The sequence below is a fragment of the Myotis myotis genome, unplaced genomic scaffold, assembly GCF_014108235.1.
Source record: "Myotis myotis isolate mMyoMyo1 unplaced genomic scaffold, mMyoMyo1.p scaffold_m19_p_17, whole genome shotgun sequence".
Classification (NCBI taxonomy): Eukaryota; Metazoa; Chordata; class Mammalia; order Chiroptera; family Vespertilionidae; genus Myotis; species Myotis myotis.
Window position 1 is genome coordinate 7,174,882 of NW_023416321.1, and position 26,236 is coordinate 7,201,117.

Consider the following 26,236-nt stretch of genomic DNA (forward strand, 5'->3'; position numbering starts at 1 on the left):
AGCTCCCTGTCTGTGAACTAGTGGCAGGAACAGGCCCCCCCAGGGAACCGTGTGGCACACGTAGGGCGCACTACACAATACCTGAGCGTGGCAGGTGACCAGACAGCCACCTCCCCGCCTCTCTCAACGGAATGAGAGAGCCCAGCCAGGAATCCGTGGACACTTGAGAGAAAACTGCTGGGAACTGAGCCCTGGATACAGTGTGGGGACTCAAAAGCCCATGGTGTGGTCAGGGGTCACTCATGGCACTGGTAGCAGGACAGGGACCCCCTCCCATCACCGTGTATAGTGGGTCCCAGTGATTAGGTGGAGCAATGTATTCGAGGTGGGTTGCTCAGAAGTACAGAGAAAAGGACAGGGGTGAGGGAGGGAGGTGCCAGGAAGAGGTGGGCTTGAGGGGGTAGGTGAGGGGCATCTGTGCTGGAAAAAAGGGTGGGGGGCTGAAGGAGCTGGCGAGGGTCAGAGCTGGCCATCGGAGAGGGGCCCGAGGGGTCCTTCATGTGTGTTCCTCTGTGGCTGGTGGTGTGTCCTCCTCTTTCACAGATAGAAACCCCTGGGGTTCAGAGGGGCTAAAGGACTGCCTATGCCATGCAGCTTATAAGGGGCAGAGCTGGGGTTGAAGCTGCCACCTGGCCAGCTCCACGGGGCGGGCTGGTGCCATGGTGCACCCCACTTCTGGGAGTCCTAGGGGCTCAAAGGCAGCCTCAAGGAGAGAGAGAGAGAGAGAGAGAGAGAGAGAGAGAGAGAGAGAGAGAGAGAGAGAGAGAATGAATGAATCTGTGGAACTGGAAGGGACTCCAAGACCACCCGGCCCAGCCTGGTCACTTTGCTGAGGGGAAACAGGCCCAGAGAGGGCAGGTGAGGGGTCTCAGGTCACACAGTGAGCGAGGCAGAGCCAGGCCAGGAACCAGCTCTCCTGCCAAGAGCCAGGCGTGTAGATCCCCATCCCAAGGGGGCCCTGGGACGGCATGGCTGAGGCTGTCCCCGTGGGGCAGGGAGTCTTCAACGGGCTGACTCACCGCCCGGGGACGCAGCCGACACAAAGCCACCTGGGCCAAGGCCCTGCTGTCCCCTCGGGCTCCGGGAACAGGAGCCGATTCCTGCCGCCCAGCCTGAGTCACCACCGACTGGCTTTTGTGTGTGTTTTCTCTCGGCCCCACACCCCCAAAGCTGGGTGGGAACTCGAGCAGCACAGCAAAGTGAGTCGACCCCGGGCTGAGTAATCCGGAGTGGGGAGTTGGACGGGACCTGGAGTGATGAAATCCGAGGGGAACCCGGAGTCAGCAGTTGGGAGGGCCCCGCCTCCCCAGGGACATATAAAGGTGCCCGGGCTCCAGGAGCCCCGCATCCTCCCTGCCTTCCTGAGCACCTCTCTCTCTCTTCTCTCTGCCGACTCGCTCACTCACTCACCTCCCTCCTTGGCACCATGACCACCTGCAGCCGCCAGTTCTCCTCCTCCAGCTCCATGAAGGGCTCCTGCGGCATTGGCGGTGGCTCCAGCCGCATGTCCTCCGTCCTGGGCGGAGGGTCCTGCCGGGCCTCCAACGCCTTCGGGGGCATGTCCTCCTCCCGCTACTCCTCCTCCGGGGGGGCCTGCGGGCTGGGAGGCGGCTATGGCGGTGGCTTCAGCAGCAGCAGCTTTGGTGGAGCCCTGGGTAGTGGCTTTGGTGGAGGCCTGGGTGGTGGCTTCGGAGGAGGCTATGGTGGTGGCTTTGGCGGTGGCTTCGGTGCTGGCTTCGGGGGTGGCGATGGCGGCCTCCTCTCCGGCAATGAGAAGTTCACCATGCAGAACCTCAACGACCGCCTGGCCTCCTACCTGGACAAGGTGCGCGCCCTGGAGGAGGCCAATGCCGACCTGGAGGTCAAGATCCGTGACTGGTACCAGAGGCAGCGGCCCAGTGAGGTCAAGGACTACAGCCACTACTTCAAGACCATCGAGGACCTCAGGAACAAGGTGGGTGGGCCAGGTGGGTGGCTCTGGTGGGTGGAGCATTGAGAGAGGTCATGGCTGCAGCGGCTCCTAGAAAACCACTTGCTAGCATCTCCATTTTACAAACAGGGAGACCGAGTCTGGCCTGGGGGCAGTGGCCAAGGGCCACTCAGAGAGTTGGTGGCCCGGGTTCTTTTTCAGCATTTAGGTGTCTGAGCTGGGCCTGGGACCCTGACTCTTTTATTTTCCTGCATGCTCAGCTTCTCTCAGACTCAGGCCCAGGATGGGGTGGTGGGAGAGGTGGGTGCATCCCCTACACACCCTGAGCTGGGTGGGAAGGCACCCCAGGCTGGCTAGAGAAGCATAGAGCTTGACCTGCCAGCCAGGAAAGCCCCAAATGTGGGGACACTTCCCTCTCCCCTCTGTGTTCTTCGCCCCCGAGCAGCAGGATCATGGTTAACGCTGCCTCCCGCCCTTCGCCCCCTCTGCAGATCATTACAGCCACCATTGAGAATGCTCAGCCCATTCTGCAGATTGACAATGCCAGGCTGGCAGCTGATGACTTCAGGACCAAGTGAGTCTCTTGGTGGCTGGGCTGAGGGCCAAGAGCAGAGAGCAGGGGGTGAACAGTGGGGCTCTCTGTCCAGGGGGACCAGCAGGGCTTGAGCCTCAGAGGCCTCATGGATGCAACCTGATGCCCTGACCTCTGTCCGCCAGGTATGAGCATGAGCTGGCCCTGCGCCAGACCGTGGAGGCCGACATCAACGGCCTGCGCCGGGTGCTGGATGAGCTGACCCTGGCCAGGGCCGACCTGGAGATGCAGATCGAGAGCCTGAAGGAGGAGCTGGCCTACCTGAGGAAGAACCATGAGGAGGTGAGGTGGCTGCTGGCATTGTTGGTGGGAGGCTGGGTCAGTGGCCTGGGGTCAGGAAAGGAAGGGCTCAGCTGAGCTGACTCCCTCTCGCCACCCCTTCCTAGGAGATGCTTGCCCTGCGGGGTCAGACTGGCGGGGACGTCAACGTGGAGATGAATGCTGCCCCAGGTGTGGACCTGAGCCGCATCCTGAATGAGATGCGAGACCAGTATGAGCAGATGGCAGAGAAGAACCGCCGAGACGCCGAGGCCTGGTTCCTGAGCAAGGTGGGGCTGGGCCCTCAGCCCTCCTGCGGGACTTCCCAGCCGGGGGGCCGCTGGAGTGCCTCACACCTTCTGCCCTTTTATCCCATCTCAGACTGACGAGCTGAACAAAGAGGTGGCCTCCAACAGCCAGCTGGTGCAGAGTAACCGCAGCGAGGTGACCGAGCTCCGGCGGGTGCTCCAGGGCCTGGAGATCGAACTGCAGTCCCAGCTCAGCATGGTATGAAAACCCGCCCCCCCCGCCCCAGCCCCCAAGTCACAATACAGTTCCACCTCTCTTTCCCCAAGAGTGGGGCTGAAGGGATCCTTGTACCCACTATATAGATGGAGAAATGAAACCCAGAATGGTGGAATAACTTTTCTCCATGTTGCCTGACCCACCCGTAGCCCATGCACCTCCCAGAAAACATGCCCAGAGACCTGTAGGGACAGCAGTGACCACCTCCAATGACTCTCTTGTTCTCTCACAAACAGAAAGCATCCCTGGAAGGCAGCCTGGAGGAGACCAAAGGCCGCTACTGCATGCAGCTGTCCCAGATCCAGGGGATGATTGGCAGCGTGGAGGAGCAGCTGGCCCAGCTGCGCTGTGAGATGGAGCAGCAGAGCCAGGAGTACCAGATCCTGCTGGACGTGAAGACCCGGTTGGAGCAGGAGATCGCCACCTACCGCCGCCTGCTGGAGGGAGAGGACGCCCAGTGAGTGCCTGCCCCTGCACCCCCTCCCCCCAGTCCTATGCCATAGACCCTTCAGCCCCGCTGCTGCTCCCAGCACCTCTAACTGCTCTGCCTTTTCTCCCCCCCAGTCTCTCCTCCTCTCAGCACACGTCATCATCCAGCCAATCCTATTCTTCCCGAGATGGTAAGACTCCTGAGGGTCCCTGGCATTTCAGAGCCTCCAGCGCCCGCCCCCCCCTTTTTCCTGTGTGGGGCCAGCTGAGCTCCTGGAGTCCTTCTCATCTCATCTCTTCTCTCCCACAGGCATGTCCTCCTCCTCCGGCCGCCAGACTCGACCCCTCCTCAAGGAGCAGGGCTCCTTGAGCATCAGCCAGGGCCAGAGCTCCAAGCACTGAGCTGCCTCTCCCAGAACTTCCTGCCCGCCCACCGGCCTCACCCCCGGAAGGCCTGGGTCAGGCCTCTGTTGCCCAGCGCAATTCCCAGCTGTCTCCCCTTCCTCTCCGCCGGTGATGGGCTAATAAAGCTGACTTTCTGGTTGATGCAAACATGTGTGGTCTCTGTCCTTGAACGGATGAGAAGGGAGTTGAAGGTGACGCCCAGGGGCCTTCTGGGGCTCAGTCTGAGGGATACGAGAAAGAGCGAAGCTCGGAGGGGTTCGTAGGGTCTTCCCGGAAGACCTCCCTCCATGCCATCGTGGGAGTGGGAGGTGGGAGACAGGGTGGGAAGGAGCGCCCCCACGCCAACAGACACCACGCGAGGCGTCTTACAGAGGTTCTTTCCTTAGACCTTCCTAGCAACTCTGTGACCTGGGTGTGGTCACAGACACAACCCTGGGGTTCAGGGAGGTTAAGTCACTTGCATGAAGTCACGCTGATAGTGACAGGATTGAGGTTCCCAGCCAGGTCTGTCTGGCTAAAATGTCCATTCATGACAGTTTTACCAAGACCTTTGAGGAATTCACACGCAGTACAGAACATTACAAAATAGACTGTTAAGGTAACAGGATGGCCCCAGGGAAGATGACGCCACAGATAATCATCACCCCAGCTTCTCAGGGCCCATCTTAGCGAGCCTTTCTTTCATACCACCCTGTCCCATTCGGTATTTTAACTACAGACTGAACCTTGAGTTCTGAGCTTGATCGCTTGTCTCCTCACCTTTGCACACAATGGTTTTTCTGTGGACGGTGGGAGGGTGAGACTCTGCCTTGAGGATAGTGCCCATGGTTAGAGCCTTTCTTCTCCCCACCTGCTCCTCCTCATCACCCCGTCAGCTCCTTCCTTTCCCCCCTTCCCCGCAGCCGGTACATTTTGTGCTGATGAGCTCCCTGGGAAATATCTCTTCTTCATTCCCCAAACCACTGCCCCATTCAGACCTGCTTCCTCTCTCCCTAGAACTGGCCATGGCCCACTCACCAGGGCCCCGTGCTATCCATCTCTCCCACCCCCATTTCTGCCCAGTGATCTAACAAAATGTGGTCAAGATGAAGAATAAGGATGTGATCAGGACTCCTCTGCTTAACCACTCATGATGTTCCTTTTCCCCTTCGATGCTTGGCGCTTCCTTCTCTCCCAGCTTTGCCTCCGTTCCGCCCTTCCCTGCCCTGTTCTCGTGAGTCAACCATACCTGGCTAATTGCATTGCCCCACGCCTCTCACTTGCTGTGGATGCCTTCCAGATTCTACAAATTTTAATCAAACAAATCAAAGTTATGTGTGTATAACAGAATAAAACCTTTTATTAAAAAAGAGCCATCCCCCGCAAAAAGGAAAAAAAAAAGAGCCATCCCAGTTTGTGTCATAGACCTCCATTCCAACCTCCCACTTTCTTAGCTGTTACTTTGGGCATTTGCCCCCTTATATTTTATTTTATTGTGATTATTTTTTAATCCTCACTCGAGGACATGCTTAGAGAGAAGAAGGGGTGGAGAGAGAGAGAGGAGAGAGAGAGAGAGAGAGAGAGAGAGAGAGAGAGAGAGAGAGAGAGAGAAACATCAATTGGTTGCCTTCCATACATGCCCAACCGGGGATCAAACCCACAACCCAGGTATGTGCCCTGACTGGGAATCGAACCGGCAACCTTTAGGTGCACAGGATGATGCTCAACCCTCCTTATTTTTAGACAACAGGCTTAGACTAACATTTCTTGATTTTTTTTTTTTAAGTTTTAGTGTTTAATGCTTGACTTCCTGCTATGAAGGATGGGGACTTACTAAGCTCTCTTATACAGCATTGCATCCCACTTCTTCCTCAATCCCCTCCCCCATCTTCTCAATATATTCATATTTTCATTAGATAAATGTTTAATGTTTATATTGTTATGACTATTTAAATATTAGTCACAGTCAAATCATATTTTATACTATATTAAATTTCCTTGGAATAAATATCAATTTGTTTAGGTTTTCTATGTGCCTATCACTAACTTACTCTCTCATTCACTGTTGGAAATATAAGTCTCCTCTTCATATATTGAACACTGCCTATTCCATCAATTTCATCTTTTCAAAGATGACCCTTCTGGAGCCCTCTGTCCCCCTGCTTCGGTCTATCTGTTTGCTCTCTAAGCCTGCTGTCACCCTGGAATCTCTCTTCACCGTCATCTGGGGGTCTCTTCTTTCTGTGTTGCATCCCTTGTTTTCTGGATCCCATGTCTTACCTTTTCTTTTTCTTTTCCCCCCTTCATTTTAGTGAAGCACATTTTCTAGTATTTTCTGAGAAAGGATTCATAGCACTTTTATGCCTGAAAATATGGTTAATCAACCCTCACTACCCTCACTCTTGACTAATAGTTGGGCAGGGTATGGAATACTAGTCTGGAAATAATTTTCCCTCAGCATTTGGAAGGTATTGTTACACTGTTTCCTCGCATCTCAATAGTGTTGCTGTTAAGTCTAATGCTATTTTGATTATAGATTCTTCGTACGATCCTATTCCTATCCCTTTCCCCAGAACTTTTGGGTTCTCCTCTTTCTTTCTAGCAGCTGAAATATCATGTGTTGTGTCTTCACCTATAGGACTGGGCACTTGGCAGAATCTTTCAATGTGGAAACCCATGCTTTTCAGTTCTGGGACATTTTCTTGAATATTTATTTGATGATTTCCTCTCCTCCATTTTCTCTGCTGTATCCTGTAGAGACAAGACATAAACCCTTTGGCCCGGCCAGTGTGGCTCAGTGGTTGAGCATCAACCTATGAACCAGGAGGTCACAGTTTGATTCCTGATCAGGGCACATGCCCAGGTTGCGGACTGGATCCCTATTGGGGGGCATGCAGGAGGCAGCTGATCCATGATTCTCTCTCATCATTGATGTTTCTATCTCTCCCCCCTCTTCCTCTCTGAAATAAGAAAAATATATTAAATAAACAAAGAAATAGACAAAAACAACCCATAAACCCCTTTGAAGAAGTACAACCTCAAAGCAGAAATGTGAGTTTCCCCTTTAATAAGGGAACCAGCTTTTCCATCCAGAAATGCCTTGATGCCTGGATTCCTCAAACAAGATTTAAGTCCCAAATCAGACTGCAATTTGCTTGTGGCTGGCCTTCCCCACTTCCTGAGATGCTAGTGCTGAGGTGAGGAGGTTGAGTGGCTCTCGAATGTTCCTTGTAACCTGTCCACTTCAAACACGCCCTCAGATTCTTTATGCTTGACTTAATGTCAAGGTTTGTGAAATATTGTTTCAGATAACTGCGTAAAGTGCTGAAACAATGGCCCGAGTGAGAATTAATGATAGCCTGTAAAGTATATCTGCTGATGTAAATGAATTAGTGCTAAGCTTGTAAGCTTCTGCTTTCTTTGGGCCCATTGTTCTTGAGAGCTATAAAAAGCATAGCATGCCTCCTTGTCTCTGAGATAAGGGATTTCTTGTTTGCCTTCCCACTGCGGTAGGTCAGGTCGGTCTTCTGATGACTCTCTGAAACAAACAGGGATGGTCTTCTGATGACTCTCTGAAACAAACAGGGATGACGCTTTCTGTGTTGCTTGTCCCCACAGCCCTTAGGCGGCGCCCAGCCCCTAAGGGACACTCAGAAATGTTGGTGGAGTCAAACCAGGGGTTTGGTGTAGAAGCCGCTGTTCTTGCTGGTCTCCACGAAACCTCCCTAGAAGCAAATTTCTTGAGAACAGGCTTCTTTGGCTTCCATGTGCCTCTCGTCATGTTGGTACCAGGCTGCTACTGGGGTTGGTATTGAGGAGCTTCTGTGGAAGAGAAAGCAATGGAGGGACAGAGTCCGGTCTGTGAGGGCTGAGGCTCTGAGCACCTGGAGCTCTTTATTGGGCGGGCCTTCCAGACAAAGTGTGTGGTCACCACCGCGGGCTGATGTAGCTTTGCGTCCTCTCTTCCCCCAACTGTCCAGGACTCCTGAAGGGCTTTGAGTGAAATTGGGGCGGGGGGTAGGGGAGGGAGGTGGAGAGAGGTTAAAGCAAAGATGGCTATTTAGGGGAGTCCATTTTGGAGTTGGCTCCCTGCTAACTTGTTGCTGGGATCCCAGCATCTCTGTTTTCCCCATGATCATGGTATTGCTGCACATAAAACAGATATGTTTTGGTCCTTCCAGTTTTTATCTGCCATGCGAAGAGTGTGATCACATAAATGGAAATGGAAAAAATAAACACATTCATCCATTGTTCCGTCCCCTGGGTTTTTCCTCTCCCAGGCTCTTCTCTGGCCCCATTATGTGTGAGTTCATGGCAAAGGTGAGTTTCAAAGACCTAAGGGGCTTCATGATTAGATGAATAAGTTCAAAGAAATAAAAGACCAGCATAAAAGACACAAGTGCCATTATTCATATGGGACTGAAAATGGAAAACAAAGTGACCGCCCATCAGGACTGTACAGTGGAGTCAATAGTGTTACACTCATACTATAAAATATTCAGCTGCCATCACAACCATACATTGGAGCTATGTCAGAAGAGATTCCTGAGGGTCTGGGAGAGAGGGGAATACAGGATGCAGGAAAGCACACGTAGGATATTGATCTCACGTGTGAATAAACAAAACCAGTCTCCCGATTATGTAAATGCACTGTGTGTGTGTGTGTGTGCGTGTGTGTGTATAATTACACAAACACCCAAAATATGAAAGGGTATGCATGAAGTTCTTAGCATGGGTTACCTCAGGGCTAGGGTGGGCGGCTGATGTGAGTAAAGAGGGGAGTAAGGGGAGGAGGGGAATCCAGAAAACACAGGAAAGGAAAGAGGCGGGCACAGACATTTATACATAGACGTATATGTATAAATTTTGTACGTGTCTACATGGACAAAGAAAACAAACAAAAAAATTTAAAGGCAAAGAATCAGTTAATTTGTTGAATATCACATTGACTTCCTAGTTAGAAACAGATCGCACACATTAACATCCTAGACTGTCAATTTCATAGAGCTGTATAATAGATTTTCATCGTCTTAATAATCTTCCAGTGTACAGTTCAGCAGTGTTAAATGTATGCACATTGTCGTGCAATAGGTCTCTAGGGCTTTTTTATCTCACAGGGTTGAAACTCTATTCCCATTAAACACCAATTCCCTCTTCTCCTTCCCCCAGTCCTTGGTAACCAGCTTTCTACTTTCTGTTTCTATAATTTTGACCGCTGTAGATACTTCATAGGCGTGGCATCGTATAGTATTTGTCCTTTTTCGCTTAGCACAGTGTCCTCTAGGTTTATCCACGTTGGTTAGCGGGTGGCACCATAAAATAGATTTAATTCACTTTGTACTTAGATAACAGTGTGACAACACAATCAAAATGATACCCAGAAGAAAATCACTAAAACGAAAGCAGGATCACAGTCCCTTGCAGAAGGTAGTGCGAAATAGTAGCGGGAGGCAAGAGGCCGCCCTGGTGTTGAGCTCCGAGCACGGCGTTGGGCCCGTTCCTTCATCTCTCTGCATCTCCGTTACCTCGTCTGTCAATGTTGGGTACTAGTATCTACCTGAGAGGGCTCATGTGAGCATTAAAGGAGATGAAATGTATACAGCAGGCACCAGTAAATGTTTGCTCACTCTTTCCCTCTCCGTTTCACAGTTTTCGCAGCAGCCTGGCCTGCACGACCTCATTTGATTCTTGCAGCTGTGTTTCTGGCCTGTCAAAGCTGAGCTGGCTCTCTGCCAAGACTCCCACCTGTCTCCCCTCACCGTTTTACAGGTGAGGGTGCTTAGGCCCCGGGAGGTTGAGCGGCCTGCCCGAGGGTGCATGGCTGGCGGGTGAGGTGTCAGAACACCCATTTGAGTCAGACCCCTGGCCTGGTGTGACTTGCTCTGGTCATGGAGAAGGCAAGTTCTCAGCTGGGCCCACTTCGAGGCTGCTCTGGGCCAGGTGTGCTGGGCTCGGGGTGGGGGCAGAGTGGGGACTACAGTGACCAATCAAGGGCTGCCCTGGTCTTAAAGGAGACACTGCCTTCCAGCACCTAGGCAGGGAATGGCCTTCTTCGTTCTCCTTCTCCCAGAGGTGCCTCTGGTGGGTGCAGGGTGGGCTGTGCTTACCAAATCCAAGCCCCCCTCCCACCCGGCAGCCCCATCTTGGCTGATGCCTGCCTTCCTCTTCCTCCTCCTCTCGGAGAAAGGCAGTGGGGTGTTTACGTCATGGAAGTGGTAAGTGCTCAAATCGGGGCTTGATGGATTGTCTAGGACAGTGGTCGGCAAACTCATTAGTCAACAGAGCCAATATCAACAGTACAACGACTGAAATTTCTTTTGAGAGCCAAATTTTTTAAACTTAAACTATATAGGTAGGTACATTGTTATTAACTTAATTAGGGTACTCCTAAGGCTTAGGAAGAGCCACACTCAAGGGGCCAAAGAGCCGCATGTGGCTCGCGAGCCGCAGTTTGCCGACCACTGAATCAAGAAAGCCTAGACTGCAACGTTTTAAGAAAAAAATATTTATTGATATTTTTTTTTGCTGTCTTGAGGGCTTTATTTATTTAGTTTTAATAATTACTATTGAAAGTATTACATATGTCCCCTTTCCCCCCCATTAACCCCTTCCATCCTGTCCCCGCCCCCACCCCAGGCCTTTAGCATCCTATTGTCCGTGTCCGTGGGCCATGCATACATGCATACAAGGTCTTTGGTGGATTACTTCCTGCCCACCCACCCTCCCCGGCCTTCCCTTCGAGATTTCCCACTCTGTTTCATGCTTCCATGTCTCTGGATCCACTCCATTCACCAGTTTATTTTGCTACTTAGTTTTCCACATATGAGTGAGATCATGTAATACCTGTCTTAAGAAAAACATATTCAAAATAATGCAGCTTCAGCTTAAAAGTGTGTCATGTCTGCCCAGCCGGTGTGACCCAGTGGTTGAGCATTGGCCTATGAACCAGGAGTTCAAGTTCAATTCCCGGTCAGGACACATGCCCGGGTTGTGGGCTTGATCCCCAGTGTGGGGCATGCAGGAGGCAGCCCATCAGTGATTCTCTCTCATCATTGCTGTTTCCATGTCTCTCTCTCCCTTTCGGAAATAAATGAAAGTAATACTAAAAAACCAAAAAATAACCCAAAAACTCATGTGCCTCACTGTGGGTTCCAGAAGCAGACTCTCAGACAAAAATTCAAGTTCAAAAGTTCAAGAAGTGTTGTGGGTGGTGTCTTGGGAAACACCATTAGGGAGCGGGTAGGTGAGAGTGGGAAGGGAGGGAAGGGCTACGAACAGGTGTGTTATCAAGCTAGTGAACACTGTGGACAGCTGTAGCCTCATCCTGCTGTGGGACCCCAGGAGACAGTGTAGAATATGCACCCAGTATTCTTCCCAAAAGATGAGGGAGCTGGGGCCTTTGTCCCCTGATCCCAGCAGTCCCAGATTGAGGGCACCTCTCAGGAAGGGGGCGGCACTAACTTCCTAGCATTCCAGCCTGCCTCCTGCACAGGCAGAACGGGCTGTGGTGGCTGGAGGCCCTCAGGCACGCGTCTCTGGTGCTGACAGCTGGAAATCTGGCCAGTCAGTGCCCAGGAGAAGTGGCTGGAGCGCGGTGGGTCCAGGAGGCGGGCTGTGATGCCACCAGGGGTAAGGGACCCAGCTTTATGGACACCCACACATTCAGTGGTGGCTGGGAGGGGTTCAGCCCTTGGAGACGGAGGCCCAGGGGAATCCCCCTGCCTTTATGTGTCTAAGTCTCTAACATAGAGAAGGTAACTCCTTTCCCAAGGGTTGATCCTCAGGGGCAATGCCTAGGACAGTGCCTGACAGAGCAAAGCTCAGGAAACGGAAGCTCTCAGTGCCCTTCAGATGCTATGAGTTCAGACTCTTCTCAGGCCTCAGACCTTAGAAGATAATGGTCTCTCTTGACCGTCAGCTGTGTCTCTTTGTTAGTTAGTGGGAGTTTTCTATTCCATCATTGTTTCCCTTTTTGCCTTGGCTGCCAGGCAACCCAGGGCTAGACATCAGGTATAGCAGCCTCTTCCCTGTGTTACCGCCACCTCCCTTTTGCAATAGACACACTTTGAGGTGGTTGTTGGGGCCAAATCTATGCCTAACCTTCTTCTGATATCAACCCCTTTATCCTTGGTCATGGGGGGGGGGGGGTGGCCGCCACATATGTGTGCAGAGTTGGTCATATAAGTTCAGTCACTGGACACACCAGCCCACACAGAAATCTTGCTTGGGACTTTCCTTCCTTCCTTCCTTCCTTCCTTCCTTCCTTCCTTCCTTCCTTCCTTCCTTCCTCCTCCCTCCCTCCCTCCCTCTCTTCCTTCCTTCCTTCCTTCCTTCCTTCCTTCCTTCCTTCCTTCCTTCCTTCCTTCCTTCCATACATTTTTTCTTATTTCAGAGAGGAAGGGAGAGGGAGAGAGAGATAAACATCAATGATGACAGAGAATCATTGATCAACTGCCCCCTGCACATCCCACACTGGAGATCGAGCCCACAAGCCAAGCATGTGCCCTAACCGGGAGTCGAACTGTGACCTCCTGGTACCTAGATCAACCACTGAGCCGCGCCGGTCTGTCTCCTGGGGCTTTTCAAATTTGGTCTGATCATCTCTGGCCATGAGGCCAAAGGATGAGTTCAGGGAGGCCTTCAGACATGGTTCTAGTCTTACAGAAGAAGGAGGAAGAGCAAAGCCTAGTTGTGCATGCGTGTGTGCGTGTGCGTGTGCGTGTGCGTGTGTGTGAGTGTATGTGCACGTGAGTGTCTGTTGCCCCAGAGAAGAGCCAGGACCTGGTGATGCTGAGTGACTGGCGAGGCTTCCTCCGGCCTCTGGACCTCATTGGACACCGGAGCTGCGGCTTCTCCATCTCCCTCCTACCCAGGCCAGGGCAGGCAGTGCTGGGCCTCCAGCTCAGCCCGGGGGTCCTGCTGGCAGCTCCCGTGCCTTGTCCCCTCACACCCACCCTGTCCTGCTGACGCTTCCCCAGCAGGGTGTCCGGGCCTGCCTGCTCCCATAGACTCCGCCCGGCCAGGCCCTCCCTGACTCGCCAGCTCATCACTTCGGGCCGCTGGCCTCAGCAGCTCCTCCGAGGCCTCCTCCTTTTCTTGTCACTCCCACGCCCCCGCGCTTTCCTGGACTCCTCTTTGTTCTTTGTCTCTGCCTTTGCCTGACGCCTGATACCTGTTCTCCTATTGCGCTCACCCCTGTCTCCCATTGGGATCAAGCATCTAGGGATTCATTAAAGGGAGATTTTTCCCAAACACCGACTCTGTGCCCAGCTCCGGGCTGGCCACCGCCATGAATTATTGGCTCCTGCCCAGAATCCTGCGTGGCAGAAACTGTTATGCCCGTTTGACAGGAGACGGGCTCAGGGGCTGCAGGGAGTGGGCCAAGGAGTGGAGAGCCCAGACTGAGCCCCCCTGACTGACTTGGGAAGCCCTGCTGCTTCCTGGATCCTGCACATGTCAGCCCGGGGGAGGGGGCTGCATGACGCTGCATCTGCTCCCCAACCTCTGATGGTGAAAATCATTCCTTCTGTCTCTGGAGCTCCCAGGACTCCTCCCCCGTCTTCTCCTCTCCTCTGACCCCCCCCCCCCCCCCCCGCCACGGCCCCTGTAATGCAGGATCCTGACACAGCCATTCCGGCTCCCAGTTGCCTACTTCCCTGAGTTCCCACAGCCACGCCCCTGCCTGGGAATGCCCTCTCCCCACCCCACCCATGCACGGCTCTTCCTTCTCTGAAAACCTGAGTCAAAGGCAACCTTTCCAAGAAGCCTTCCGTGTGGTACCCACCCCACCTGGTGGCTCTTCGGCTCGGTGCTCCCCTCGACCTGGCCCGTGGAGCAGAGAAAGCGCGAGCGAGGCTCATTTGCCCTCCCCCATCAGACTAAACATCTCCAAGGGCAAGGGCTGTGTCTCCTCCATCAGATTAGAGTAATTACAGGAAATTAACATGCCGAGCTCAAGGAGAGGCATTTTGTGGCCCCCAAAGCACCTAGTAAGCTTTTGGGGGGGGGGGGCGGGCGGGCACAGACCACGGAGGCAGTGGGAGGGCGGAGAAGGGGAAAGCCGGGTGATCTGAGGGATGGGGTGGGGCTTGCAGGAGAAGAGCGGTCTGAGCCAACGCCACCCCTTACCTGGACAGTGGCCAGGTAACATCTTCCTTCCTGGTTTTTCCTTTCCTGCCCCTCTGCCGACTTATGTGCCCCCGGATGCCAGAGAGGCCTTTGTAAAACACACCTGGCAATGTTACTCCCCTGCGTGGACCCCCTTCAGTGTCCCCCAGTGTCGTCAGGGTAAAGTCCGAGCCCCTCAGCAGGACCTCTGTCACCGGCCGCCGCTCTCAGCTCCATCAGGCCCATGCAGTCTCCGGCACTGGGCTCAGCGATGCTTCAAGGCTGTGGTTGCCCTCCGACCAGTGGGTCTTTGAGCAAGTGGGATGTCCTTCCTCACTTTCTCTGCTTGCTTAGCATCTATTCAGTTACAAGCTCCTCTAAGATGCTTGCCCACGCTGGGATGGGTGGAATGATTGCTCTTTCTTTGGGTTTCATTCATCATTCACCCACCTGCTCACGGGCCTACCCACCCACCATCCATCCTCCTTCATTTTTCTAGTTATCCATCCATCCATCCATCCATCCATCCATCCATCCATCCATCATCCATCTGTCACATTCCCTTACCAACTTCTCTTTCCTCTCTTTCTCCCTGTTCCCCTCCTCCCTTTCTTTTGTCCTTCATTGAGCACCTACTTTATGCCACACAGTCTGCAGAAATCATGTTTTTTTTAAAAAAATTGATTTCAGAGAAGAAGAGAGAGGGAGGGAGAGCTAGAAACATCAATAATGAGAGAGAATCACCCTAACCGGTTTGGCTCAGTGGATAGAGCGTTGGCCTGAGGACTGAAGGGTCCCAGGTTTGATTCCGGTCAAGGGCATGTACCTTGGTTGCGGGCACATCTCCAGTAGGAGGTGTGCAGGAGGCAGCTGATCGATGTTTCTCTCCCATCAATGTTTCTAACTCTCTATCCCTCTCCCTTCCTCTCTGTAAAAAATCAATAAAAAATATATATATTTAAAAAAAAATAATGAGAGAGAATCATTGAGAGAATCAATGATCGGCTGCCTTCTGCATGCCCCCTACTGGGGGTTGAGCCCACACCCCAGGCATGTGCCCTGCCCAGGAACCAAATCTTGACCTCCTGGTTCATAGGTTGATGCTTAATCAGTGATCCATGTCGGCCTGGCCAAAAATCATATCTTAAATTTGTGTGTTGAACTGAGGTCTAGCCTTAAAGAACAGGAGGCATTTGGACAGAAAGAAAGAACAGAAGCGGAAATTCAGGCCGAGGCCTGGGATGGGTGGAGACGTGGGGGTCAGCGACGGGACTGGGTGGGCCGTTGGGGATGGAGCTCAGTTTGCAGTGGGCATTGTGGGTAAGTGGCTGGAGAGCTGAAGCCTCGCTTTCCCTGAACAGGGAGCGAATAGACGGTGAGCAGACCCATCTGTTGCTGGCCCTTGGCCATCTGCCCGTTCATGTTCTTAACAACCTGAATGTGGTTCTGGGGTGCAGGCTCTCACAAGGACACCTGGCTCTTTTGACCCCACATGTTCTCACCCTGCCCAGCTCACATTCCTGGGTGGCATGTGTTAAACATTTCGCACTTTCAAAGCAGGCTCTGCTGTGTGACTTTGGACATGACCCTTCCCCTCCCTGGGCCTCAGTTTCCTAATCTGTCAAGTTAAGAGACGAGGTCTAGATGGCCATGGAGGCCCTTGTTGGCTCTGAGTCTTGGGGACCCCCGAGCAGGAGGGGACTTGGCCCTGGAATGTGAGCCTTGCGGCAGGCAGAGCTGGGACTGGGTCCTGGCCGAGCAGCTTCCTTGCTGTGGGCTTGGGGGGTCTCCTCCACCTCGGAACCTTAGAGAGCTCGGCATGCATCTCTAAGGCGGGGTGGTCAGTCTGCTCCATCAGCGCTCACAGCTGGCAGGCTCAGGCAAGGCCAGGGACACCGAAACGCTGGTCTCAGCCCATCTGTCGTGTCAGCCCAGACTTTGACGAGGACACTTGGCCCAGATGGCTGGCTGGCCTGGGAAACCAGCGGGTGGCAGCGCTCTCTAGGGGAAAGGGGACCAGGGCCTTGGGGCAGTGCTTCAGCCTCCTGCTTGCCTCCTGAGCCTGCAATCCTGCCTGCCAGCCTGCTCCGGGCTCCGGGCCCCGTGCTGGGCCTGCCTGTCTGGTGGCAGAGGCTGAGGTCCAGGTCAGCTCAAGCCCAACATATTGTCTCTACAAGTGACAGCCCCCAGCGCCAGGAGACCCAGCTACACACAGGTGGCTGGACTTTGTAGGATGAACAGGAGAGACTAAAAGCTGCTCCCAGCCTGTCCCTGGCTGTGGGCTCGATCCCAAGTGGGGAGCGTGGAGGAGGCAGCTGATCAATGATTCTCTCTCATCATTGATGTTTCTATCTTTCTCTCTCTCCCTCTCCCTTCTTCTCTGAAATCAATAAAAATATATTTTAAAAAAAGAAGCTGCTTCCAGAAGCCTCCCAGATTGGCCCTGCTCATCTCTTAGCACAACCATCTCTCTGTCTTTTTTAAAATATATTTTTATTGATTTCAGAGAGAACGGGAAAGGGAGAGAGAGATAGAAACATTAATGATGAGAGAGAATTCCTGCACGCCCCCTACTGGGGATTGAGCCCGCCACCCAGACCTGTGCCCTCGACAGAAATTGAACCCGGGACCCTTCAGCCTGCAGGCCGATGCTCTATCCACTGAGCCAAACCAGCCAGGGTGCACAGCTGTCTCTTTAACACGTTTCTCACCACAGCCTCTGCAACTTGGACAGCTGCCACTCTGGTAGGTGGGGTAGTGGGTTGAATAGAGCATCTACTTTCTGTAACCTGAGTCAAACTCAAATTCATGACCACCTGGAACCGCAGAACTGGACCTTATTTGAACATGGGTCTTTGCAGATGTAACTGTGGTGAGAATTGAGATGAGGTCATATTGGATTGGGGTGGGCATTAAATCCAATGAGTGTCCTTATTAGACATAGATGAGAACACAGGGAGACACAGAGATGAAGGCCTCATGGAGCTGGAGGCAGAGATGGGAGTGGTGCTGCCACACACCACAGAACGCAAGGAGCCACCAGCAGCCCAGAGAGGGAGGAAGGACTCTCCCTGAGCACCTTCAGAGGGAGTGGCCTGCCCACTCCTTGATATGGGACTTCTGGCTGTGAGAGAAGAACTTTCTCGTGTTCTAAACCACCATATGTGTGGTAACTTGTTACGGCAGTTCCAGAACATGAGTACATAGGCATTGCACTTGTCTTATGTCTCTTCACATCTTAAGGAATTTTGACATGCAACCTCTCGTCCCTCTCAGGTGGGGGGTGGGGGGGGGAGGTTTGCTCAGGGCAGGGACAGTCTCTTCCATGAGCTTGGGCTCCAAGGGCATCGGCTGTAGCTCCCTCCTCAGACCGGGCTGTTCCTCCTCAGGATCCCATCGCCTGGCTCCCTGCCTGGTCCTCAGCACACAGCGCAGTCCCTTCATCTGTTTGGATTGGCCTGGGTCCCCCCCACAGGCTGGTGTGGGGAGACTCATCGACCACAAGAGGCACCGCCCCAGGCTCCTCCATTACCCCCCTCCTTCCCAGGTGGCAGGAGGAGGGTCAGGTAAAGGCACCCACACAAAGCCTGCCTAGGTGTGCAGTGCTGGGGGTACTCCAGGCTCCCACAGAACCCTCCTCCCCCGCAGCCCGGTTCCATTAACCCCTGCTGTCCCAGAAAGCTGCCTCCCCTCAAAATGTCCCGAGCACAGGCTGGGCCATTGGTGCCTAGTTCCATGTCTGCAGGGAGGGGGGTTGGCCTCCGGTGTGAGTCAGGGTTCTAATCCAGAGGGGGGGTGGGGGTCAGACTTGCATTCCACAGGGGGGTCCCAGGCTCTGTGGGGAGGGAAGCTGGCAAAGGTCTCTCCTTAGACTGTGCATGAGGTCATGTATGTGTCATTGGGTCCCTACCCTCTTTACCTTTTGGGACCCCCTTGGAGGACGGCAAGGAAGGAGCCTGCTTTGGGTTCCATGAATGAAGGAGGCCTTTTCCTGGGTCCCCCGCTCTGGGGAGCCTCTCTGTGGGTCCCTTCAGCGGAGGGAGGCAGGCGGTGGGCTCTGCACCCACGTCCACTCCCAGGGTCCCTCTGGATGCTGCCTTTTTCTCTGGTGAGCACCCTCTACCCCCAGCCCCCAGCCAATAGCAATGTGCCTCCTAAGAGCATTCGTCTCTCCCTCCTAAAAGCATGTCTCTCCGCCAAAGTCCCTGCTGCCTCTGGCTGGGGAATTACAGGGCTGGGCTGGGGCAGGAGGCCGCTCTGGGGAAGGAGATTAGGAGTGTCTGGCAGGGGTGGGGCCCTGGCTTACTCACATCCTTGTGAGTGCTCTGCGCTGCAGATTTGGGGAGCCCACGGCCTCCAGTGTTTGTCTCAGCATTGTCTCCTGAGCCAGGTGGCGGGACTGGCGGGGGGCGGGGGGGGGGGGGAGGGGGGCGGGGAAGGGGAAGCTCCCAACATCTGCTTTGATGGCAGGGGTGGGGGGAGGCTCCACTTCTCTCGCTTCTATTTCGGGAGCAGTTGATCCTCGGAAGAGCCTCCAGCAGGGGCTGTTGGGGCCTGTCTGGGGAGATGGGACGTGTCAGGCAGCCCCAGACACGACCACATTCCTCCCAACATGCCTGCCGGGGTCTGTGGAGTTGAGGGGCTGGCGGGAAGGCAGGGTGCAGCCTGAGGGGTGCCTTTGGAGTTGTCTGGGAGACGTGGGAAAGCTGAGGTCCCCTTGTGCAAGCCCTTAGGGCAGAACAAAATGTCCCCTAACCATCAGGGCCTCAGTAGCCAGGGACCCTCGAGTCCACTCCCAGGTACCTGCACTCCCTCCTTCCTTCCCCCACAAAATAAACCCTTGGGCCAGCTCCACAAGGGGCTTTAATAGGGCCTGAGCCAGCCCCTCCCACCAGGGCTGCCCTGGGGCCTGAGAACACCACCCCCTGGAGCCCAGACTGGGCTACAGCAGTGCTCACCAGTTTTGTGCCCTTTCACATGCACTGCCGCGTTGGATTCTGGGAGCTGACTCCACAGTAGGCAGGGTGGATGGTGTTTGCTTCCATTTTACAGATGAGCAAACTGAGGCCCAAAGAAGTGTCAGATCCTGGGTCACACAGGAGCAAATGCAGGACCAGGACTCATCGGCTGCATGCTCTTTCCTGATGTGTCTGGCTGTGCCTGTGGCGACCCTGCCTTTGGCCAGACTGAGCAGCTAGCACCTTGGACTCACCCCCTACCCACCTTACCCTGCCCCCGGGCCTGTGGAGGGTCTCACGGTCTTTGCTTAGGGCTGGGGAGAGCTGCCTGGATTTTCCTTTAAAGGGGGTGTCAGGGTGGAAGCCTGAGCCACCTGACAGGTTGGGCATGGTTCAGGGATGTGACAGTCTCCTGGGCACAGCCCTGAGGTCAGACCCGGGAGGGCCCCAGACTTCCTCGTCTCTTTCTACAGATGGCAACGCTGAGGGGCGCCTCTGGGTTTGATATGACCTGCTGTGCTGGTGTCCCTCGAGGCGGGTGCCACCTTGAGTTGTGGGCTTCCTCTAAGAGGAGTGTCTGAGTCTCGCGTAGTTAGCGGGGAATGAACAGGTCGCCAGGTTTATGGTACAGAGTTCCTGCTCCCGCCACCGGACTGAGCCCAGCATGCGGGCTCCCGAGAGCCCCGGCTCCCAGGGCCTGATGGGAAAGTGTAGCCTGCAGGCCCACACCTTCTCGTGTGAATCATGCCTGGCGGGACAAGAAACCCAAAGCACCCCAAACAATGAGTTTCCAGTAAAATATGACAGACATGACAAGGCAGAGGAGAGGAGGGAGCTGGCTGGGAGTTGCCTGGCCTGTGAGTGATGAAAGCCAAGGGGGATGGAAAATGCCAGGCCCGCCCCCTACTCAGGAATATAAAGCACCTGCTTCCTTCTCCCACGGACCTGAGCACCTCTCTTCTCTGCCGACTCACTCGCTCGCTCACTCACTCACCTCCCTCCTTGGCACCATGACCACCTGCAGCCGCCAGTTCTCCTCCTCCAGCTCCATGAAGGGCTCCTGCGGCATTGGCGGTGGCTCCAGCCGCATGTCCTCCGTCCTGGGCGGAGGGTCCTGCCGGGCCTCCAACGCCTTCGGGGGCATGTCCTCCTCCCGCTACTCCACTGGGGGAGGGATGGGAGGCGGCTTCAGCAGAAGCAGCAGCTATGGTGGAGCCCTGGGTAGTGGCTTCGGAGGAGGATATGATGGTGGCCTTGGCTTCTTTGGTGGTCACTTCGGTGGTGGTGGCTATGCTGCTGCTGGCTTTGGTGGTGGCCTTGGTGGTGGCTTTGGTGGTGGCCTTGGTGGTGGCCTTGGCAGTGGTGATGGACTCCTGGTGGGTAGTGAGAAGGTGACCATGCAGAACCTCAACGACCGCCTGGCCTCCTACCTGGACAAGGTGCGCGCCCTAGAGGAGGCCAACGCCGACCTGGAGGTCAAGATCCGTGACTGGTACCAGAGGCAGCGGCCCAGTGAGGTCAAGGACTACAGCCCCTACTTCAAGACCATCGAGGACCTCAGGAACAAGGTGGGTGGGCCAGGCAGCTGGAGGTGCCATTCCAGCTCCCTGACTCTAGAGCAATAGATGCCTCAGGCCACGGGCACCTTTAGGTTCCTGGGATAGATGCCTGACTCTGGCCCGGATGCCCCAGAGTGGGTCAGAGGGAACATGGTTTCCCTTTCCCTGCCTCGCTCGTGCCCTCCTGAAATCTGGGTCCTCAGACCACGCGAGACCATGAATTCTTACCCTTGTACATTACGGAGGAAGAAGCTGTAGCTTTGAGTGGTGCCGTGGCCTGCCGAAGGGCACACAGCAAGTTAACGGCAGAGCAGAGGCTAGAAGGCCTGTGCTCCACCTGCCAGCACAGGAGACAGCTACCTGTTCTCTAGCACAGGGGAGGAGCAGGGCTGTAACGGGACCGGGTTAGACACCCAAACTGCTCATTAGCTCATTAGTCTGGGCTGTGGCGGCTGCCGCCCATGAGCCCTGGCACCAGCCGGCCCCACCCCACAGCCAGGAGAGTAAGGAAAACCCACAGAGGCCATCAGTGGCATCCCTTTACGTGCCCTTTGCAGGAAGGAGCCTGGGGGGCTTTTGGCATCTGACTCCGGGCCCCTGCTCTGTGCCCCCACCCCACCCCACCTCACCAGCCCTTCCTGCTGGCCCTGCTTCCCTTGGTGTCTTGCTGATGCCTTTTGTGGATTAGGCAACTAAGGGAGGGAACTCCAGCCAACCCAGGGTTCAATTGATCTTTGTCTTCTACTTCCTCTTTTCTGATTCTCTGTGCGCTCCTTGCGGTCCCTTGCTCTGTGAGCTGGGAAAGGAATGCGTGTGCCCGCAGGGTCTGGCCGGGCTGGCTTTGCAGAGAGAATTCAGATTGAGAACTGGGTCTCACCTGTAGGAAGGGAACTGGAAGCCCTGAGAACCGGTTCAGGTTTGGCAAGACGTCAGTGGTAAAACCAGGACCAGAACTCAAGAGCTTTTGGTTCGAAGGCCAGGGCACTTTCCACACCCTCTGCTGACCATGAGTCAGCAAAGCCCTGGGTCAAAGCTGGACTCCCAGAGGTTACCCTTTAGGCTGTTGTGGCGCAGGCTTGTGGGAGGAGGTGGGGACTCAGGCAAGAGCATGAAAGCAAAGGCCAGATGCTGGCTGCAGTGAAGCCTGGCTAGTGACGTCCATTTGACCAATGACCTGTGCCCCTTCCCTTGCAGATCCTCACGGCCACCGTGGACAATGCCAATGTCCTCCTGCAGATTGACAATGCCCGCCTGGCTGCGGATGACTTCCGCACCAAGTGAGTTGGCAGCGGTGGCCCAGAATGGCCATTCTCCCAGGGTGGGGCATTTGTGGAGCAGTGTTGCCTGAATAGAGCTGATGAGCGCCAGGCTGGCCATGTGAGAACCCGTTAGGGTGCTCATAAAAAGAGAAGGTTTGGGGGCCCCACCCTTGGAGTTCTGATTCAGTTATTTTAACAGGCTACCTGGGTGATTCTGACCCACAGCCAGGTTTGGGAGTCAGTTTTATGGAGAGGCACTCCCCACTTCCCCACATGCCCCTGAAGTTTAGGAGGCAGTCCTATTTGGAGGTCTTTTGTGCTATCGTTGACTGAAGCTGGAAGTATCTCCCTTCCCCGAATTCTGTACCAGGATAAACTGCCCTATTCCCTGTCACCCCACCCCAGGAACGAGCATCTGAGCAATCAATGGGTACTGTGTCCAACCATGCCATTTTTGAGATTGGCACCTTAAACAACTCACAGGGGGCCAACTCTGGGAAGAAGCTGCAGGAGGAAGAGAACAGAGCCTTCAGTGTGGTCAGGATAGCCACACTGTCTCATTCCTTTTCTCTCCGGTCATTCCAGGTACGAGACGGAGCTGAACCTGCGCATGAGCGTGGAGGCCGACACCAACGGCCTGCGCCGGGTGCTGGACGAGCTGACCCTGGCCAGAGCCGACCTGGAGATGCAGATCGAGAGCCTGAAGGAGGAGCTGGCCTACCTGAGGAAGAACCACGAGGAGGTGAGAGCTCAGTGGGAAAGCCAGCTTAGAAGATTAGCGGGGAGGGGAGAGATGGAATTGAGAAGGTGGAGGCCAGAAACACCTCTGACTGGGGAACCCCAATCAGCTGCCAGAGTGAGGCTCCCACTGTGGACTGTTCTTTGGTTGCGCAGGAGATGAACTCCATGCGAGGCCAGGTGGGCGGGGACGTCAATGTGGAGATGGACGCCGCGCCCGGCGTGGACCTGAGCCGCATCCTGAACGAGATGCGCGACCAGTACGAGAAGATCGCGGAGAAGAACCGCAAGGACGCCGAGGAGTGGTTCTTCACCAAGGTGGGTGCCATTCGGGTGCAGGGGACCCAGGATACCTGCCTCCCAGGAACTTCCAGGGTGAATAACGCTTTCTTTTTTGCAGACCGAGGAGCTGAACCGCGAAGTGGCCACCAACAGCGAGCTGGTGCAGAGCAGCAAGAGCGAGATCTCCGAGCTCCGCCGCACCGTGCAGAACCTGGAGATCGAGCTGCAGTCCCAGCTCAGCATGGTAGGGGCGCGGCCAGGCCGGGGGTGGGACCAGATCTAGGAGGAAGAGACTGACCGACTCAATGATCCTTGGTCCTCTTTCCCTTCCTTGCAGAAAGCATCCCTGGAGAACAGTCTAGAGGAGACCAAAGGCCGCTACTGCATGCAGCTGTCCCAGATCCAGGAGATGATCGGCAGCGTGGAGGAGCAGCTGGCCCAGCTGCGCTGTGAGATGGAACAACAGAACCAGGAGTACAAGATCCTGCTGGACGTGAAGACCCGGTTGGAGCAGGAGATCGCCACCTACCGCCGCCTGCTGGAGGGAGAGGATGCCCAGTGAGTACCCTGTCCTCCCTCCTGGTCCATCCCTTCATGATTCACTCACTGCACCCCCAATGTGTTTAATGATCTTGCCCCTTTCTGTCTTCACAGCCTCTCCTCCTCCCAGTTCTCCTCTGGCTCTCATTCATCCAGAGATGGTAAGACTTTCCTCTTCATTAAGCCTCAGGACCAGCCCTGGTCTCCCAGTAGGCCTAGGGTGTTGGATATGGGCTTCTTGGAGGGGTGGGGTTGAGCTAGAGTTTTCTCACCAAGTATCCCTTATAAACCATTATCTAAATCCTCCATAGAGCTAAGAGCTGGTGGCTTCCACGTTTTACTTTTGTGACCCAGTGTCTATGGCAGACCACATGGTCCTAGGGGTCAGCACCATGGACAGGGGCCTACAGGGCTCTGTCTGTCCTGGGCCAATCTGTGTCTATTTGGGTCAATCTGGACGGAACCAGTCCCGTCTGAGTTCTTAGGAGGCTCCAGTCTGAGGACACAGACTCTACTCCCAACCTTTGGAAGCCCTAATCTGAAAAATAAAATGTGCTGATTGTATCAGTGCTAGTTCAGGAGCAGTGAAGGAAGAGAGAATCAGGAGGCAGGACAGCAGGGAGGCAGCTCATTTGATTCCTCTCAACTCCTTGGCCTCCCCACTTCTGATTGCTTCATTGCCTATTCACTGCTGCTAACGCCTTCTCTACCCTATTCCCCAGTGTCCTCCTCCAGTCGCCAGATCCGCACCAAGGTCGTGGACGTGCACGATGGCAAGGTGGTGTCCACCCACGAACAGGTCCTTCGCACCAAGAACTAAGGCTGCTCAGCATTGCTCAGGCCTAGGAAGCACGCCCCCCCGCCCTCCCCTGCTGTGTGGACACAGATCTGATTGGGGGATCCCCCTCCTGAAACACCACTCCCCACACATAAGCACTTCACACCTGAGCCCTGCCTCACCCTTGCCCCCTCCTGGCATTCAATAAAGCTTTGTTATCTGAGTTGCACAACTCCCGCCTCTGCCTGGTCATTGTCAGTAGTGGAGGTGGGAGAAAGCGGGGGAAGCATCTCTTTGGAGCTCGTCCTAGCACCTGGCTATAGCCTCTGGGACTGGGAGAAAGGGCCTGGGAGAGAATCGGGCTCAGGTCCCGGCATGGCTTTCACCATCTCCAGAGATACAGATGGAAGTGTGCACCGGGTCATGTGTGGTGTCTCCTAGGGCATGGAGGCACACACATTCGTTCAGTCACTCATTCATTCGTTTTTTCATTCATCCTCCAGGTACTATTGAGTATCTTTGGTGTGTCAGTCACTCTGCTAGGGATTGCCGTTAGGGATTTCTTTTGAGAATATATTGAAACTATAGATCTTCTCTTTTCACCGCCCCCCCCCACCCCCCGCCAATAAGCATACACACATTTGCATACAATTCATGAGGTTCCTGGGTTCCTAAAGCTCTTCAGTGGAAGTCTGTGAATCTAATAAGAACTATATGCTTTCCTGAGAACTTTGTTTCCCTCCATCCACCTGCTCTTGCCTCCAGAGCTGGGCCTGAATCCTGACCTTAGTTGACATAAAGCAAGTTGGTTATCATCGCCAAGCGTCAGTTTCTACGTATGAAAAGTGAGCATAACAGCAGTGCCTTCCGTGTGGGCTTGTGGTGAGGCTTTTCGGGAGGAAGGCCTGTGAGGCCCCTAACACAGTGCCTGGCACAGTGCAAGCTCCGGGCGCCGCTGTGTGAGCAATTCCAGGTCCGCTCCCTCTGGTGCTTGGTGACTCTCTGTCCATGAAAAGGCCCTTTTTAGGGGTGTTGGGAACAGACTAACTGGTTTCTAACCCTGTCTCTGTTCTGGGTGAGCTCTGTGATCTTGGAGAGCCTCAGTTTCCCCACTTATCCAGGCAGCATGCGCTCTGTTTCTTGGTGTTGATATGGGAATCCAAGGAGTAAATACACCTTCAGAACCAGGGTTATGGAAGCCTCCCCTGGTGGGAGTGTCTTCTCTTTTGGAGGCTGAAGAAGGATGGGGGAGGGGAAGAGCTGAGTGCATAGTGGAGATTCCAGAGGTGGGTAGGGCTCACTGCCCTGAGCTAGGAAGGAGTGGTATGAGTGAGGCTTCCAGGGAGAGCCAAGGGTGGGATGTAGCCCTGGCCGGTGGGTCTCAGTGGTTAGAACATTGGCCAGTTCACTGAAGGGTTGCAGGTTCAATTCCAAGTACTCCCTGCGTTGCAAATTCTATCCCCAGTTAGGGATACAACCAATCGATGTATCTCTCTCACACTGATGTTTCTCCCCCCCCCCCCCCACTTCCTCTCTCTCCCCCTCTCTTTTTCTCTCCTCCCACCTTCCCTTCCAACCAATATTTCTAAAAATTAATGGAAAAATATCCTCAGGTGAGGATTAATTTTGAAAAAAGAGAGAAAGATGTAGTCTTTGAGGGCAAAGTGGCTAAAAGCCCGAGTTTTGGAATCAGATATCCTGGGTTGGAGTCCTGGCTCCTACACTGATTAGCCTAGAGGAGTTTGGGCAAAATCCTCTTTTGAAAAATGGGGAATAAAACCCTCAGTATATAAGGCCGACGAAGGATTAGATGATCTCGGGCAGGTGACGATTTTAGCACTGTGGTCGGCACATAGTCGGTGCTCTCTAAATGGTAACCCAAGGGGACGAGTTATTA

At 54.4% G+C, this 26,236-nt stretch overlaps 1 protein-coding gene across 2 annotated transcripts; it reads left to right on the plus strand.

Moving 5' to 3' along the window:
* The first annotated feature begins 1,330 nt into the window (after positions 1–1,330).
* On the plus strand, positions 1,331–24,571 carry LOC118671191 (keratin, type I cytoskeletal 14). Of its 2 annotated transcripts, XM_036339028.1 has the most exons (9): positions 1,331–1,471; positions 20,239–20,751; positions 21,937–22,019; positions 22,587–22,743; positions 22,896–23,057; positions 23,140–23,265; positions 23,359–23,579; positions 23,676–23,722; positions 24,284–24,571. In XM_036339028.1, exons 1-9 carry the CDS (start codon positions 1,427–1,429, stop codon positions 24,379–24,381), a joined length of 1,452 nt encoding a protein of 483 aa, XP_036194921.1. In that variant the 5' UTR covers positions 1,331–1,426; the 3' UTR covers positions 24,382–24,571. The 2 variants fall into 2 exon arrangements, with proteins under 2 accessions (XP_036194921.1, XP_036194923.1); XM_036339030.1 differs by lacking the exons at positions 20,239–20,751; positions 21,937–22,019; positions 22,587–22,743; ... (3 more) ...; positions 23,676–23,722; positions 24,284–24,571 and adding exons at positions 2,422–2,504; positions 2,648–2,804; positions 2,909–3,070; ... (2 more) ...; positions 3,870–3,925; positions 4,045–4,286 and having other exon boundaries at positions 1,332–1,954.
* Positions 24,572–26,236: the final 1,665 nt, after the last annotated feature.

Bases quoted from the DNA above. Each gene is read 5' to 3' on its own strand.
- LOC118671191 (XM_036339028.1), top strand. From the start codon at position 1,427: ATGACCACCTGCAGCCGCCAGTTCTCCTCCTCCAGCTCCATGAAG. The intron at 20,752-21,936 runs GTGGGTGGGCCA...CTTCCCTTGCAG, and splicing joins TCGAGGACCTCAGGAACAAG to ATCCTCACGGCCACCGTGGA. The intron at 23,580-23,675 runs GTGAGTACCCTG...CTGTCTTCACAG, and splicing joins CTGGAGGGAGAGGATGCCCA to CCTCTCCTCCTCCCAGTTCT.